Genomic DNA, 18,081 nt, shown 5'->3' on the forward strand with positions numbered 1-18,081 from the left:
AATGAGACTTACATTTGTCTCATTCCAAAGGAGTGCTCCCATTCACTATTTCGGCTTTGTCAGTGAAAGACAAATTACAGAAACCTCCCTCATTGCAAATGAGCTAATTGAAGAATGGTCTTTCAAGAAAAAGGCAGGGGTGGTTGCAAAGCTTGATTTAGAAAAGGTATTTGAGGTAGATTGCAACTATTTAGATTCTGTTCTAAAAGCTAAGGGCTTTGGAGATCGTTGGAGGAATTGGATCTCTGGATGTGTATCTAGCGCAAACTATTCCATGATAATCAATGGTAAACCTTGAGGTAAAGTCATCGCGTCGAGAGGCCTTGGACAAGGAGACCCATCTTTTTCTCTTCATTTTGGTAGTAGATAGAGATAGCCTCAGCCGGTTACTTTCTCACAGCACAAATCAGGTCAATATTAAAGGTTTCTCTTTGAACAATTCTTCCTTGTGCCTCAACCACCAGCAATTCACTGACGACAACCTTCTCTTCTCCTCATTTGAAAGGCCATCACCAATCTGTTCAACGTCATCAAAAATTTTGAAGAGGCCTTTGACTAAATATGAACTATGGTAAAAGTGAGCGGCTGGGTATAAATTTTTCTGTTCCTGACCTAGAAACTCTTCTAGTCAGCATGCTGCAAAATGGACTCATGTCCAGCCACTTATCTTGTTATTCCACAAATCCCTTCACTTCTCGTAGCCAATTCTGGAAAGAGTTGAGAGAAAATTTTGCAATATTGTTCAAAGATACAAACTCCCAAGGGAGTGAAAAAGAAAAACTTTAAAAAAAACAGCAAGAAAACAAGAAACAAAAGGGAGAAAAAACTTAAAAGGGATTTAAAAAGGTCTCTCAATTACAGCAAATCATATTAGGGGAATAACTAGAAAAAGAAGCATCAAGAGAACACCAATGGGAAGCTTTCAACTTTGCAATACTGTAGCATTCTTTCGGAGACTTGTTTTTGTTTTCAAAGAGACACTGATTTTGTTGAAACCATAGTTCAGAAACTAAGGCTTTGACACCGTTTGCCCATAATAACCAAGCTTTATAATTTAAACCTGATATACTGAGTAGTTGGGCAATGTTGTTTGGAACAGCATGATCAAACACCAACTGTAAAGAGAGAGAATTGAATAGAAGCTCCCAACAATTCTTGTAGAAAGGGCAATGGAAGAAGACGTGAGACTGCTGTTTATCACAATTCTTGCACAATATGCACATGGAAGGTGACAAGGCCATACTATGGATCTTCTTTTGGAGGATGTTGGCTGTCTTTACCTTTCCTTGGAACAAAATCCAAGTGAGAATGTTGACCTTCTATGGGCTTTTAGACTTCCAAATGGCTTTGAACAAATCTTGTGAAAAGATTGAGGAGGAACGACGGGTTGTGCACAAGGAACTAACCGTGAAAAGGCCGGCCGACCATCTTTGTTGATCATCTTTAGAAATCAATGAAATGTGGCTGAGGGAGGACAGCAACTCCGTAATGCTCCTACTTCCACTTCCTTTAGAAAAGGTCTAGTTTCAATTTTCCAAGATTGAGTGGCTGAATCCCAATGATGAAAGACCGAACCTGTTGGATTAGAAGAGATTCGGTAAAGAGATGGAAATTTGTCCTTCAAAGCTCTATCTCCAAGCCAAACATGAGACCAAAAAACGATATGCTTGTCGTTACCCACTATAAAGGAACAAAAATGTTCCACTTTGTCCCATTGCTTAGCAATATTGATCCAAAGACTACGAGAACAACTTGACCGCTTCTCCAAAGTCTTCCAACCAAAGGAGTCCGATCCATAAATCTTACAATCACCTTTCTTCAGAGAGAGAAAGGTTCATTACAAAGACGCCATTCCCACTTGGCTAACAAAGCCCTATTTTTCTGTTGTATACCACCAATCCCCAAGCCACCTGCCTCCAATGGAGAGGAAGAAATTTTCCATTGGACTAAATGTTTCAAGGGAGCCTTCGAGTTACCTTCCCAATAGAAGTTCCACATCCTTTTTCTATTTTGCAATAGGAAATTCGCCTTTAGACGGTCTTAGCTCTTTGTTTAGGAACAGAATGCTCGAGACTTTCGGATGGCATACGGCATTACACAATAGTCCCTCCATCCCTCTTAGCTCTTTGTTGACTGCTCATCCTTTTAATAAGGAAGGAGGAATTCTATGGGAACATTTCATCAGGGCAATTTTTTGGAGCCTTTGGTTAGAAAGAAACAAAAGAATCTTCAACGCTACATCTCTCGAACTCTCCCTTTTGAGGTTTTTTTATAGGGTTATTGTTTTAGCTCTTGGATGGTGTAAATATTTTTATTCACCTTTCAATAGCTACTCTCTAAATGCCCTTGCCCCTAATTGGAAGGCTTTTTTAATTAGCCATCATGCTTTTGGATATTTCATACCCTCGATGAAATAATTGTTTCTTAAATCTTACCAAAAAAATAAAAAAATAAATCCACCTTCATCTCTAAAGGGGTCGTTTAACTCTAATCCAATAAACCCTTTCAAATCTTCCAACCTATTTTGTGTCTCTATTTTGGATTCCTGCCTTGGATCAAGAACATTGAAAGCTCTTCCTGTGGAAATTCACCGCTGAAAAAAATGCTCTCTGGTGCAAGGCTATCCAAGAGAAGTACAAGGATCATATAAATATGTCTTCGCCTATTAGTTCCTGCCATATATCCTCCAAAGTGCCTTGGTTTCACATATCAAAAGAAATCACAACTATCCAAAGCAAAGCTACATGCAAAATTGGTGATGGTAATTCTCTCAAATTTTTGAAAGATTTTGGATGGACCAAGGCCCTCTCAACACAAACTTTCTGAAGCTCTTTAAGCTGAATACTAATCTGAATATCACCATTGTTGAGGCTTGGATTTGAGCGACTAGCTCACGGACCTAAACCTACTAGGAATTTGAGAGATGATGAGATTTAGACTGGGCAATTCTTTCGAATTCTATCTCAATACTTCGGATCAGTGGAGGCAGAGATGGACGGGAATGGCCTCCAGATGCTTCAAAGACTTTTCCTATAAGTCCCTCCTTGCATCTCTTTCAACAGTGAACATGGGGAAGCCGATTCCCTTTACAAAGTAATCTGCCATGGTTTTGTATAGAGACGCAGTTAGGCTAATAGTTTGAAACTCGCTCACTGTATTGGCCTTCATCTTTTTTGGAATAAGGCAAATGTAGGTCTTGTTTGTACATTTATTTATGATCCCCTTTTTAAAAAAATCAAAATATATATATATATATATATATATATATCTTGGAACACCTGGCGCTACTAAATCTTTTTCCAACATGTTCCAAGATTTTAAAAAAAATTCCATTGTCATTTCATCGGGACTTGCGACTTCAAATTACCAAGACTCGTGATCACTATGAATTTCCTCTTCATAATCCTTCATCCCACCAGAAAGAGGCTTCCACCCAACACCTTCTAGGGCAAACCTGAGACCAACGTATGAAGAGCATAGATTCGTAAAGAAACTAATCACTTCCTTACCGATAATTTCACGGGCAAACGACAGAGATTGTGGTGTAAACCAGTTAGAGAAAACTGAAATTTTAATTCAAGATCTGCCTCTGATTATAGAGATGGCTGGCTTTTATAAGCACCTAGCCATAACTAACAGGGAATTAACTAAAAGATAACTAACAGAAGGTTGTTTATACCTAACCAACCAACGAAAACAGAATATAAACTAACTGAGGCGTAATATCCTCGGCCAGCTGCGGATAGGTCGCTTTCCCAGACGTCGCCGATTGATTCCCAGCTGGCCCAACCATGCGGAATCGCTAGATTGCATTTGAAGGCGACCAAGCAACCTTTTTATCATCTAGAGTGTTGGTATAGTCGAAAAAATTTCCGACATTCTTTATCCAATCCAAGAATGCTTCCACATCCATCTTCCCATTAAAAGTAGGTAAATCGATCTTCATTCGGTAATACATTCGAACACCGCCCTTGTTTTGGTGGTCATCTCTATCAAACCGACGGTTTTCCCGAAAAAAGATATCTTCCTCTCCGGAAGAATCTAAATATTGGACTCTTATCTGCAAGTCTTGATTCCTCCGTCCGCGATCTTCCACATACATCGCAACAACTGGAGTACGGGATCTATTTTTGGACGTTCTTGATGTTGTTCCCCACAGCCTGTGTTACCTCAATTACCCCTATCAAGTCGAAGTCGCTCTTGTTCAACCGAATTTCGTTTCAGTTGCCTACACACGCTCTTTAGTAACGTGTGGATATTCTGCACATTCTCTCGAACTAACAGCAAGCGATTAGTGGTTGTATTAGGGGATAGAGTTTGCGCTATAGAAGGGTCCACCGCAGACCCTTTGCCGGAAGCTGCTATGTTCTTTCCCGCTATCAGGTCCTAACAGTGTTTTCGAGGCGCACCCAGGCGAGCGCCTAAGGTGAGGGGCGAGGCGATTTCGCCTGGGTGTGCCTTGAGTGGTGCCAAGGCGACCACCTTCAACCGGGCGCTCGCCTTGGCGTCCCTCACTGTGCCTTGGCGCGCCCTTGTCTTATGGCGAGGCGAGCGCCTGGTTGAAGGCGGACGCATATATCTTTTTTTTTTAATTTTAAATCATTTTAACTTGATAAAAACCCACCTCATAATGAAAATAAACAAAAGATGAAGAGAGGACAAAAATAGAACCATAGGAGATGATAAGGGAGAGATGGTATACTTGGAGGAAGAAGAAAAACTGAAGCAGAACATGTTGACGAAAGAAGTTGCAGAACATGTTGAAGAAAGAAGTTGAAGAAGAAAAGTCTGAGGAGAAGAGTCCTTTCAAAAAACGGAAAGGTGGAAGGCAGCTCACTTTTCTATGTGCTTGCATGATAAGTTAGCTGTCACCTATTTCCCATGGTCATGAACACAGCTGTTTACTATAAATACAGCTGTTTGCAATAAATACAACTATTTCTATTTAATTCTTTTGCAGCTTATTTCAAATACAATTCTCTCTCTACTTATTTTTTCTTTGTTCCGAATATTTCTATTTTTATCAATTATTTTAAGTTAATTTTTTATTTAAAATATTATTATTATTTTAATTTTCACATTTTAAAATTGAATATTTATTTATTTTACATATAAATTATTAATAAATATTATTTATTTAACATTTTATGTAGTGCGCCTCGCTTCACTCAGGTGTCGCCTTTTTATCACCTCTCGCCTTGAGGCGATGGAAGGGCTTGTCGCCTTGAGGTGCGCCTTGCGCCTTGAAAACACTGGATCCTAAGAATTGTTTAGGGCTCTGAAACCAATTTGGTGTAAACCAATTAGAGAAAACTGAAATTCTAATCAAGATCAGCCTGATTACAGAGATGGCTGGCTTTTATAAGCACCTAGCCATAACTAACAGGGAATTAACTAAAAGATAACTAACAGAAGGTTGTTTATACCTAACTAACCAACTAAAACAGAATATAAACTAACTGATTACATCAGATTGCCCAAGCCTACTAAGAAAAAACCTCCAAACATATGAAGGAGTGGGCAGATTGCAAGCATCACCTTCTCGAGTTCTGGATAGGTGACTAAGTCCTTATCAAGTTGAGACCAGAAGAGATCCTTTTCAAGGCCGCATAAATCAGAGACTAGTCAAAAAGTACAAAGGATCTCAAAGTTCTCAAGAAAGTTGGGAACATCACTTATAGGGCGGTGTTACCCTCATGGATGAAGATTCACCCCGTAACCCATGTGAATAACTTGAAACCCTAGTATCCTAATCAATAAGTGAGGGGCGGAATGTTGTTATGTGCTGTCATCGACCTGAAGCCGAAAGAAGACAAGGAAGCAAAAGAAATACTAGCAAATAGAGTTAGAAAGGTGGGAAACGCGACTTGTAGACTTCAGACTTTCTTGTCAAGTGGGAAAACCTTCCCGATCGAGAGATCAGTTGGGAACGAGTTGAAGACCTCAAGGCTTAGAAGATGAAGATCGACAACTTCAAGTTGCTTCAATTGATAGAAACGTCAACCGATTAAGTGGGACAAAATGTCTTGGGCATGCTCGTCCAAGGAGTGTTTGCCTATAGCCGCATGCCTAAAGAAAGGTAAGCTCCATAGCTCCCAGCCAACTCTTTTATAAAGAAAACAAAACAACCTAAGGCAGGGGATGAGAAGACTCCCTCCCAAAAGTAAATAAGAATGGTTCTCCAATCTTGAATAATCATAGAAAGGCTACAATTACGAAGGAACTTTCCTTGTAGCACCACCGAGAGAAGGTGAGCTGCTCCCAACCAACTCAACCTTTCCATGATTTTAGCACACCATTTTTTGATATTGATGTAAATACCACCAAACTTTTGCCAATAATTAATTATCTCTTAACCTCAATATCCTAGCAATCACTCATTTTTAGTTGAGCTTTATCAGCTGAAAATAAATTCAATCAAACAGCTCCCTGAAACTTCTTTTTTTCAAATTTCAGAAATTAACTTCCAATCTTCAAAAGAATGAAGCCTTGTAATTACAAAAATTAATTGAAAATCCAATACCACTACTTCCTTATCTTTTTTAATCCAAAAATCCTTTTAAGGAGCCACAACTGTATTAATCGAAAAATTCCTCCCCGTGTCCAAAACCGAAGAGTTGGGCACTTTATTATCATTTTGAATCTCCTTAGAAGAAGCAACTATATCCTTATAAATAGACTGAAACTCATTCATCATTTCCAAAAATTCCAACCCGCCTCTTTTTTGAGCCCCGACAGAAACTAAAATCAATGTTTTCAAGGAGCAAGGCAACAAGCCCTTTGACCGCCTTGAGGCGAGAGGCGATACAAAGGCGATGTCCGAGTGAAGCGAGGCACACCTTAATAAATAAATAAAAATTATATATATAGTGCATAAATTTATATAGTAAACATAGTTTAAAAAATAAATACCAAAATAGTGTCATAGTAAATGTCAACAAGATACATAAAACAACCAAATTCAATAAGTTTAGTTGGAGACGGGAGCGGCAACAGCGATGGTCAGAGACGGGAGCGGGCGATGGCCGGAGATTGAGGGTGGTGAAGGTGAATATCGAGAGGCAGAGAGAATGATTAGGGTTTGTAGACTGAGGTATTTCACGAGGGAGAAGGATTCTGTTAATAAAAAACACATTAAAAATTAAAAAAACAATAATAATAAGGCAGATCGTCTCGCCCGGCCTCAGGAGAGAGGCGCGCAAAAGCGCACCGAGGCTCGCCGAGGCACTCACTTGAGCACCTTGCAAGGCGCACCTAGGTGAAATCGCCTCGCCTCTCGCTTGAGGCGAGCGCCCGAGTGCGCCTCAATAACACTGACTAAAATGCAATTCCTGATTGAAAGGAACAACTTAATTGCAAGCGGATAAGAACCTTTCACTCGACTGTATATTCTGTCCATGTACAATATCAGATTGAAAATATATAAGATTGTACTTAAACCAAAAAGTTCCAAGAAAGTTCATCCTTTCCGTACTTAAGAAAAGGCATATAAATATCCAAAAACATTTAAGAGTAAATATCTATGTAAATAGAGCCAACAATCAAATCATCAAATCCAGCCATTAAAGTATGAAATCAAGCAAATATTAGAGAAAAAGTCTGATAAAATTAAAATAAGAAAAAAATTAAGTTTAAAATAAGAAAAAAATTAAGTTAATAAGATAAAGCACATCCAGATAGACAAATTTAAAACAACCAACCTGCTGGCCAACTGCAAAATTTCTGTCAATACGTCTGAGGGAAAGCTTCCCCTTTGCAGAACGAACCAATATATAGTCAGTCATTGGCACCTTATGGGGGAATATAGGTGACCTGTACATGTTTGTTTCAAGAGATGCCTGTACTGAGCCACCTTTTATATCTCCAATGTAAGGAGATTTATCAGAAGGTTCAAGGACAATGACATGCCCTAAGCTATCACCCCCATTTCGCAATAATGCACCAGTTTGATCATCAGGGGATGATTTTTGGTAATAAGTGCACAATCTTGCCCCCATTCCAATGTTGCCCAAAAGTAAAGGCCTTTCTTCACAATACCTACAAAGATGAGATAATAGGTAAACTGTGAATGGTAAACATATAAGTAGTAATTTCACTTTTTTCTTTTATCATAAGAAAGTACAGAAAGCTTGAAGAAATTGTGGGATTCTTCTCTTCTCTTTACAAAAATCTCCCTGGTCCTTGTTCAATTCCAGAAAGTATAATGAGATATTCGAATCATTGAAGCTTGAAGAAATTTCCTTTTGGGCGAGAAGCCGACTCACTAGTTGTTTGATAGATTTTTGGTATCAAAAGTAACATCTGGCCATTACATTACCAACTTGTATGTTAAAAAAGCAGCAATATTTTCCCTTTTTGACTCTCAGGGATACCCAATGGATAACACTCATAAGAAAAATAAGAAAATAGTCATATACCCATTTAAAAATGATCAGATAAGTGATAAAGAAAAAAAAAAAAAAAAAAAAAAAGATAAAACATTACTCTGTGGAAAATTGGCAAAAAACAAAAAGTCCAAACAAAACTTAACATGGAAAACTAAAATTTTAAATGGTTATCAAACAGACAATTAACTTTTTGTCTACGGTTTACCTTAATTGTCCGTTGGCTGGTTTATTTGTACTTATTTATCTAATATCTTGTATTTGAACTTATCTTTTATTTCATTTGTGCATTTCATCCCTTTGTGGTTTGTATCTTTAAACAATTACTGTTCCTTTTCATATATCGATACAAAAGTTCATTTCTTGTAAAAAAGATTTTAAAAAAAAAAGTCTCTGATGGCATCAATTTTTTTATGATAAATGAAGATTCTTTTTTTTTTTTTGAGGTAAAGAAATGAAGAATACTTTAATGCATCAATATTATTTTAATTTAATAATATTTAAAATAAAGAGTTCCTACCTTGCTTGAGATTTTATTTATAAAATTTCCAGTAGGTCTCATTGAGTCTTACCCATTATGTTCATTTTCAAGTTTTATAAATAAATCATACTATTCTATCATCATCAACGGGAGGCCTAGAGATAAAATTATAGCCTCTCGAGGGCTTAGACAAGGGACCCACTCTCACCCTTCCTATTCATCATGGTAGTTGATTGCCTTAGCCGCCTTTTGACACAAGCAGCAACCACAAATTTTATCAAAGGGGTTGAGTTGGGACAAGATTCATTGCCATACTCTTCTCCATTGACGACGATGAATCTATTCGGAATCCTTTCACCATTATAAAGGAGTTCGAAGAGGCATCGAGACTTAACATTAACCTGAACACATACCTTGGTCTTCCATTAAATGCTAATCCAAATGCAGCAGCTTTTTGGGCCCATGTTCTTGAGAAAATTGAGAGACGACTACAATCATGACACTCCTATATTTCTAAAGGTGGTAGACACGCTCTCATCCCAGCCACTTTATCAAACCTCCCCATTTACTACCTTTCTTTATTTGCCACGCCAAACAAGGTTGATTTAGCAATCGAGAAACTTTTCAAGAATTACTTTTGGAGGGGCAGCTCTGAGTCTTCCATCATCACACCTTGTCAAATGGGATAACTTCTCCTGCCCATGGAGCAAGGTGCTCTCGGTCTACATAGGATGCGAGACAAGAATAGACCTTTACTTGCAAAATCGATTTGGCGATATCAAGGGGAAAAACAGCTCTGTAGAGACGAGTTATTGAGGCCAAATATTCTTCCAAATCCTTTAATACCAAACCCAGATCCAAATCCATCAAACATGCACGTGGCCCATGGAAGAATATTTATAAGCATTGGCATATCATACATGATCGTACAACTTCACAAGTTAGAAATGGGGCTTCTACATCTTTTTGGTCTGATGCTTGGCTGCTCGGTTCCCCCTTGACGACAATCTTCCCTCAACTCCACTCTGTTTCTCTTAGAAAAACAGAATCTGTGAAGGACATATGGAACAAAGAACTTGGCTTTTGGGACTTGGGCTTTAAGAGACATCTCAAGGATGGTGAAATTGATGAATGGGTTATACCCTCCAACCAGCTTTCACCTGTCCGACTCACTTTGGGAGAAGACTCTTGGTTATGACCCCTAGACAGCAATGGATTATTCTCTATCAAATCCCTCCTAACTGACTTGGTCACAAAGGAATACCTCATCCCTTCCCCCCTTGCCAAAGCTATATGGGGTGAAATCTACCCCAAAAAAAGATTAAATTCTTCATATGGGAGCTTTCACACAAGGCCATCAACTCCCATGATAGATTACAGGGAAGCTTCCGTGTTTTGCCATTTATCCCCAATGGTTCATCCTTTGTAAAAGACATGGAGAATCACAGCCTCACCTCTTCCTCACGTGCTCCCTTGCAACATTGTTCTGGAATGAGATTTTACTAGCATCCGATTGGAAAGTGGCTTACCTATTGATATCACAAATTTACTCTTATATGTTCTTGTGGACCATCCTTTCAAGAAAGAGAAGGCGACCATCTAAAAACACATCCTTTGAGCTTTTTTCCTGGACATTTTAGAATGAAGAAAACCATAGACGCTTCATAGAAAAAGAGCTCCCTTTCACTCAACTCTTTGACATCATCATTTTTCTTGCTATGTCTTGGTGCAAAGCATCTCCACTTTTTTACTCTTATAGTATGGTTTCTCTTTTGACCAATTGGAGAAGTTTCATGTAACTCCTTTGGTTTTTGGGGTCACACTCCTTTTGTAATTTCACACATCAGTGAAATTGTTTCTTAAACCAAAAAAAAAGCTAAATCATACTCCATCCAGAAACATGAACTACCAAAACATTCCGATTCACATTATTCTGTAGGTCGTTAGAAGTTCAGACAATCATTCTAATTGAAGTATTTTATGAATCAGGCCGAAAAGTATTTGTTGCCTATCTAAAGCAGACAGTATAAGCATTATCCATGGAAGCATAGATGGCCATCAGAAACATCAATGACATTTAAGGTTCAATTCAATTTTGTTTTCATAAAAGGAACTAGAACTTTTGATGGATGATTGAAAAGTTGCCATAGTAAAAGAATCAGACATCAATTAAGGATTCTGAACAGAATCCTCAAAATTACATTAAAATGCCAAAAATAAAAACCCCCATTTACCAAATAAAATTAAAAATAAAAAAGAAGTATTTTCAATTCATTTCAATCGATTGCTATGGGATTTTTAATTTGTAGGGGACATTTCCTTCTCTCTCTTAATTGAGGGGATAAACTAGTATAATATTTACAGGATTGGCAACTGGCCTTTAGCTTGCAAAGGATATACTTATTCATTTAACACCATGCCAATAAACAAACAATAAATCCGATGACTATTGCCAATGCACCACAAAGTTCAACTCTGAGCAAGAACTAAGCAGAACAATACCTAGATAAATGAAACAACAATGAATACAGAAAGTCCAAGAATCAACATGTTGTGAAGCATCAATATTATACAAGAGGAGAACACTATACTTACTCCATCAAAAACACATGTCCGTCTTTCACAGAAAGATCAGATTTCTTTTTGAATGCCCCAGGAGATCTCACGGATTTACTATCACCACGTAAATGTTGTGTCCATGGCATTACAAATATTTTCGAACGAACAAGATGAAGTAAGGAATTTGGTTGCACATTTTGGGCAGCTAAAGATTTTTCTCGTTCAAGCTCTTTTCCAGAATAAAATACTTTCACTATTTCAGATGACTTCATATCTAACCAGGAGATCAAAAAAAACAATAAAAAAATTTAACCCCTTGACATAATTTAGTAGTAACGAAGAGAGAAAACAAGTCATCATACAGCATAGCATGTACATTACACAAATAGAAAGGATAAACTTGTGAAAAATACCCAAAAAAGAAAATTTGATAACCTAGCTTCTTTGAAGCTTTGGCCATGAGAGCCGAAACAGTCTCCTCAGAGTCCACAAAAAGTTTGCTGCCTTTGCCTCCTAAACTTTTCAGAATAATCTTCATTGGTCCTTGAGTAGGCAACTTCTGTAGCTCTCTGACAGCCATCTCGTTATCATGGGGATACCATGAAGCTTTAGGCCGATGAAAATTAGCTAGCTCTTTGCTGCAAAAAGGTAGACAAGAACACATCGGTGGAGTAGAGATTGCTTTTGATGAAATATAGCCATGATCAAAAAGATAAAACAAATTTCACATGTATATTGAAAGATATTCATCAAATTTTATTGTGGTTTTGTGAGACTTTCTGGTCCTTCCATTCTGAACATTCTTCCTTTTTATCATATGATTTCTTTTTATCTAAAAAGAATAACTAAATATCTGTTACTCATAAGCAATACTAAGCACATAAATAACAAAATATATCATATTGCACCAATCTTTGCAGGAAAAATAATGTATTGCAAGCTATAACTCAATCAAGCTCCATATAACGTCTTTCAAAAAAGTAATAATATAATCGAACAAGAGTTGCCTTATTAGAACTGATGTCTCAACGGGATGCCCTAAGACAGTACTTTTCCTCAAAAGCACCCTTTTTCCACATTCTATATTTTACATATTATATATATATATATGAAAAATCATGCTTTCACTGAGAAGAATGTATACTAAAAGACAACAAAATGGGTCAAACTAAAATAAAGGACTTCAGTCTAACAAGATCAATTTTAAGACGTAATTACAAAAATTTATAGACACTGAACTGAACCAAAAAGAGAAAAGTGAATGAATGAGCAAGGGTCCAAACCTACTCAAAAGTTCTCTCGATCCTTTAAAAATTGGTTGTTTCTACTTCACATACCCCGAAGAACAGCCAAAAAAACTGATGCACCACAAAAATCGCCCCTAAACCCAAAAGAGAGAGTGAAGGATAACCTCCTCCAACCTACACTCTCTAGAGAAAACAAAGCAAACCCCAAAAGCCTGAAACAAACAATCCCAAACCAAGAAAGCACCGTGGCAAGACAAAAGGAGATGATCGAGATTCTCTACTGATCCCCTACAATGAAAGAAAAAATTCAACACTGCATCCCACACAAAAAATCTGATATTCTTTGGTATCTTAACCTTCTACAGTGAAGAAAAAATGGAGCAATAAGAGGGGAAAGGATCTGCCATGAAGAAGGATTTACAAGAAAACCATTCAGAAGAATTAGGAGACCAAAGACAAGAAACCCTGCTACCCGGACAAACAACAAAGTCTCCCACCAAGGACAATAAGGCCACGAGATCCAACATCTCCCTATCAGCAAAAGACGAGATCCAATGGTGGTTTAGGAATTGATGGTTTAAAATCCAGGAATATAGCATTATTGGCCAACTGGAGCTAGAGGTTTATCTTTGAATCCAACTCCGGTAAGTAATTGTCAGCATCCATGGTATTGATTCTTTTGAATGGCATTCTTCTGGAAACAGAAATTCTAGCCCCCACAGCCCTTGGCACAACATTTCCAAATCATGGAAGAGTGTGGAGAATTATGCTTCCTTCAAAATTTGGAATGGTAAGAGAATATACTTTTAGCGTGTATCTATCTTCTTAATGTCTGTGTAGATCTTCTTAAGAGAATATACTTTTGGCGACTTCTTTTTAAAGTGTCACTGAATTTCGATGGCCCGGTTTTCAGATTTGTGGGACTTATCTTGTCTCTCATGGAAGATCATTTTAGAAGATTTTTGAAGGAAGATGAAATCAACTAGTTAGCTCTCTTTTATTTGAGTTAGAAGCTGTGAAAATTGATACTAACGATTACCAGAGAAGATGGAGTCTTGAGCTTTCAGGTGTCTTTTCGGTAAAATCCCTCTCAAGACAACTTGTTTCCTTTCCTCCATTGACAAAAATTGATGTAGTTAGATGCCGTTAAATAGCCTTTATCATTTAAATAGCTTACCTGTAAGATTTGTTTAAGTTGGATTTGCATTTACTGCACTGTAACTCTAGTCACTCTTCTACAATTAAAGTTGAAACCTCTCTAAATAGGTTTCAGCCTCGTTAATAAAGGGCTATTGAGTTATTATCAAAATTCAATTGTGCAAGGCTGCATCAATTGGTATCAGAGCACCTATTTGTGGCAGCCAAAACTTCCTTTTTAGGGTTTATTATTGATCATAATGAGGTTAAAATGGATCCTATAAAGATTAATGCCATTTCCGATTGTACAGAACCAAAAACAGTAAAGGATGTTCAATGTTTCCTTGGTCTTGCTTCCTTCAGTCGAAAGTTCATCAAGGACTGCAATTCTCTTGTTGCTCCTTTGACAAATTGCTTAAATAAGGGCCACTTTTCATGGGACCAAAGCCAGGCCGAGAGCTTTCATCTTATAAAAACTAAATTAAGCCATACCCCTGTCCTTGCATTACCTGACTTTAACCAACCTTTTGAGGTAGCAGTTGATGCTTCCGGTAAAGGGATAGGTGTAGTGCTGTCCCAAAACAATCACCCTATAGAGTACTCTAGTTAAAAACTCAACCCTTCTAGACAAAAATGGAGTACATATGAGCCAGAGCTATATTCCTTGGTTACAGATTTGAAACAAACAATGGGAACTCTATCCTTTGAGCAAGGAGTTTGTTTTATTCACTGACCATTTGCCACTCAAGTTTCTGCACACTCAAAAAACCACAAGTCGTGTGCATGCTCGTTGGTTATCTTTTCTCCAACAGTTCGATTTTGTTATTAAACATAAATCTGGAATTACTAACAAGGCTGCTGTTGCACTGAGTAGAAAAGAAAGTCTCTCAACACTTCTAAAAGGTAAAATCATTGCATTTAACCATCTCCCTAACATTTACAAGGGTGGCAGACTTTCATGACATATGGCACCAATGTAGTACACATACGGCTTACAATGATTTCCATGTGGTAAACGGATACTTATTCAAGGGAAATGCCTTATGCATCCCTCATACCTCTCTTTGGGAGGCTATCATACAAGATGTCCATGCGGGGGGATTGGCAAGACACCTAGGTAAGGACTCTTGAGTCTTGACACAATCACTACCTGATTCTTTTGGCCACAGCTCCAGAACAACATAACCATGTTTTCATTGGTTACTCATATGCTATATATTGTTGGTTTTATCTTTTCTGGATTTTCAAGTTGCAATGGGTCTAATATTCTCAGAATAATATTCTTCAGCTTATTATCGGTCTTCCCTTGGCTCCAAGACCAACTTTATTATGGACCAAATCATAAAGGCTATTACCTCATAACTATGGTTGGAACATAATCAGTTCCTTATAGTACTCAGAGGCATTAGTTGGATCGTTTTGAAGCAGCTAGGCTTAAAGCGTCGTAATGGTGTGCTCTTTCCAAGTGTGTTTCGGATTATTCTCTACAAAAGGTTGTGTTTGAATAGGGAGTTCTTTATTTATCCCCTCCTCATGATAACTTTATCATTGTTTTATTTTGCTTTCGGTCTTTTTGTTTTCCCCTTTTTGGGGCTTGTATATTTGAACTCTTGTTTCTTTCCATCTCTTCAATGAAAAAAATCATTTCTTGTTCAAAGAAAAATCTTCCCCTTTGGATAAGAAATATTTTTTCCACGAAGAAAGACGTTTTTGCACCTTTTCCATAATAAGAGCCCAGAACGACAAAGATCTATGATAGTGCCCTATGGGAAGACCCAGAAGACTCAGATACAAAGGGAAGGAACCTACCTCACATCCCACCAAAGTTGCCGACCTGACAAACTTAGAGGGATCAGAGTTAATTGCTAAGCCAAAACATTTGCTTCTATTAATCTTCAAACCAGAAATCAACTCAAATGAAGACAAAGGCAATTAAGATTAACAAAGGACTCTTCCTTGCCGAAGGAGAAACCACTCATGTCATAAAAAAACTAAAGATGAAACTAAGTCAGCCTATCTCTCTCCACCTAGAAACCTTGCAGAATGACACCTCAACCCCTCTCAGAAACACTAATCAGATGATTCAGATCAACTAAAACCACAAGCAGACTAACATGTTAATACCTATGGACGCATATGTGCATATCAATGCATACACATATACAAACATACATACACAAAAAACACCTCTTCGTATATATATGAAGAAAGGGAGGGAGAAGGAGCCCTCAACCCGCAACATCTTGAGGTGGATTTATTCAATCACATAGTTGGAAGCCGAGGAGCTCTCATAAGAATCCAACTAAAAAGAACCAAAGAGTAACAAATTAACAACATAAAGATTTCAACAATTCAACATTTAGATTTCATGGCATTCTTCAAAGTTTTTTTTAATACTTCGGCTCTTGTAATATTTGGAGATTTTTAGTACTTTGGCTCTTCTAAGGACTTATGTAATTATCCATTACGTATCATTATTTTAGGCTGGGTTTTTTTTGTATGGTAGCTATGGGACTCCACTACTCGTAGGCTATTTTGGGCTATTTTTTCTGCAGTCCCTTGGTTTGTTCTTTTGTTCTCTATCCTTCTTTTCACAATGAAAATTTGGTTTCTCATAAAAAAAAATACTTGGAGCTCTTTACTTTTAAATTTTAGTTGTTAGTTTTTATTTTCAATCCCTTTGGGAGCTTTTATTTATTGAACGTTTTTCTAGTTGTTTCTTGTTATTAAAAAAAGTTATAATAAAAAAAAAAAAAAGCTACAGTAGAGTGAACCCCATTGATCAGACAAGTTGTAATAGCGTCTGTCTTTCAAGGCCATGAATTCAAAATATGGTGACTACCTGCTTTAAGATATTAAATATCCTACATATTCTAATACCAAATGTTAGCAAGCTGAGATTAGTTTATAATAGTAGACGCAGACATTCATGGTATCTCTAGAAGAAATACTATTTCACTAGTCTTACTTGCTCAACTTTAGCTTCATTGTCTGCAACATCATCGCAGGTTTCGAATGGAAAACTTTGACACCATGAACAGAACGTTTTTTAGAATTTGATTTGAGTTGCTGAGATGCTTTTCTATTGGAATAGTGTTTGTCATTAGAAACAAATCTCCAGCCACCTTGACCTCCACTGCCAGATATCTCAAAAGAATTTCCATTGACTGACATTGATGACCGTGTTAAAATCATAGCTCCAGCATGAAACTGAATGTATTTAGATTCCTTTTCATCTGAGATTTCAAAAAGCATATGTTCATCTTCAAGATCAAAGATAAATTTTTGTTTTTCAATGGGTTCATCTGATTCCCATAATACTTTGTCTAACCAAGAACCTTCCAACATTCTTCTGTTCTTTGGGGAAAATTTACTAAAGCATCTTATAGCATTGCTTTGATGCTCCTCTGAAAAATTTTCCCTCGTACCCTCTGATTGGCAGGATCCGTCCACATCCTTCCAGGATTCTAGTCTCAACATTTGAGGATGATAAATCATTTCTGGTGAGAAAGGTTCTTCTGGCCCTGAAAATTTCCTTGAGCCAAAAGGCTCCAGTAATGGAAGGTCGTGCTGGGAAAGCCTCTGTCTCCTGTCATTTGGATCTATATGGTGCTCTGATCGAACTATCTGAATAGAAACTTGTTGTTCCACATCACTACTAACTGAATCTTCCAGATCAGATCCAGATACCTCACAACTACCAGCAGAGTTCTTACTTAAGACCGGAGAATTATCCCACAAAATCCCCTCTTCCCAATTTTGCTGATCAAGGGGGTAAAATTTTTTAAACAATAATGAATTTGATCCAATGGAAATATTTTCTGCAAAGACTTGTTTCATGGGTTCTGCACCACAACAATTGTCTTTTTGACGCCAGTCCACTCTTGCAGCCATTACATCAACCCCTTGCACTACACCAAATTTAGTAAATTCTGGGTCATCCAGATTAAACATAGTAGTATCATCTTTTACGACAGATGCTGGTTTCACACACGATACACCTTGACTGAAGCCATGTAAGAATGCCTCTTCATCCTCTTCAACAATATCAGATACATCCACAGACCTATATTTATCTGAAAAGATGGGGAAGAAATAACAAGAAATAAAAATTCATAAGCTGAAGCAAAATGCAAATAATAGATATCCAGAAAAACAGTTGATGGCCAGATTGCTAATAGTAAAACCCTGTTGTTTCACATGATGTAGCTCCAGATTTTGTACAAAACAATTACAGATTTATAACAGCTAACGTAAAAGAACCATGCTATTT

The 18,081-nt window shown here is 37.5% G+C and overlaps 1 protein-coding gene across 1 annotated transcript in view; it reads right to left on the reverse strand.

Annotated features, from left to right (window-relative positions):
* The window catches only part of HAF01 (HAC13 protein (HAC13)), a 49,914-nt gene that overhangs the window by 20,545 nt on the left and 11,288 nt on the right, over positions 1 to 18,081 (reverse strand). The window contains exons 8-11 of the mRNA XM_022299401.2: positions 16,777 to 17,884; positions 11,860 to 12,062; positions 11,461 to 11,698; positions 7,701 to 8,037 (exon numbers count right to left, since the gene is read on the reverse strand). Of these exons, the coding sequence (XP_022155093.1) occupies positions 7,701 to 8,037; positions 11,461 to 11,698; positions 11,860 to 12,062; positions 16,777 to 17,884 (1,886 nt within the window). The remainder of the gene's footprint in view (positions 1 to 7,700; positions 8,038 to 11,460; positions 11,699 to 11,859; positions 12,063 to 16,776; positions 17,885 to 18,081) is intronic.

This window comes from Momordica charantia (assembly GCF_013281855.1).
Source record: "Momordica charantia cultivar OHB3-1 chromosome 9 unlocalized genomic scaffold, Mcharantia_2.0 BLBB01000009.1, whole genome shotgun sequence".
Taxonomy (NCBI): Eukaryota; Viridiplantae; Streptophyta; class Magnoliopsida; order Cucurbitales; family Cucurbitaceae; genus Momordica; species Momordica charantia.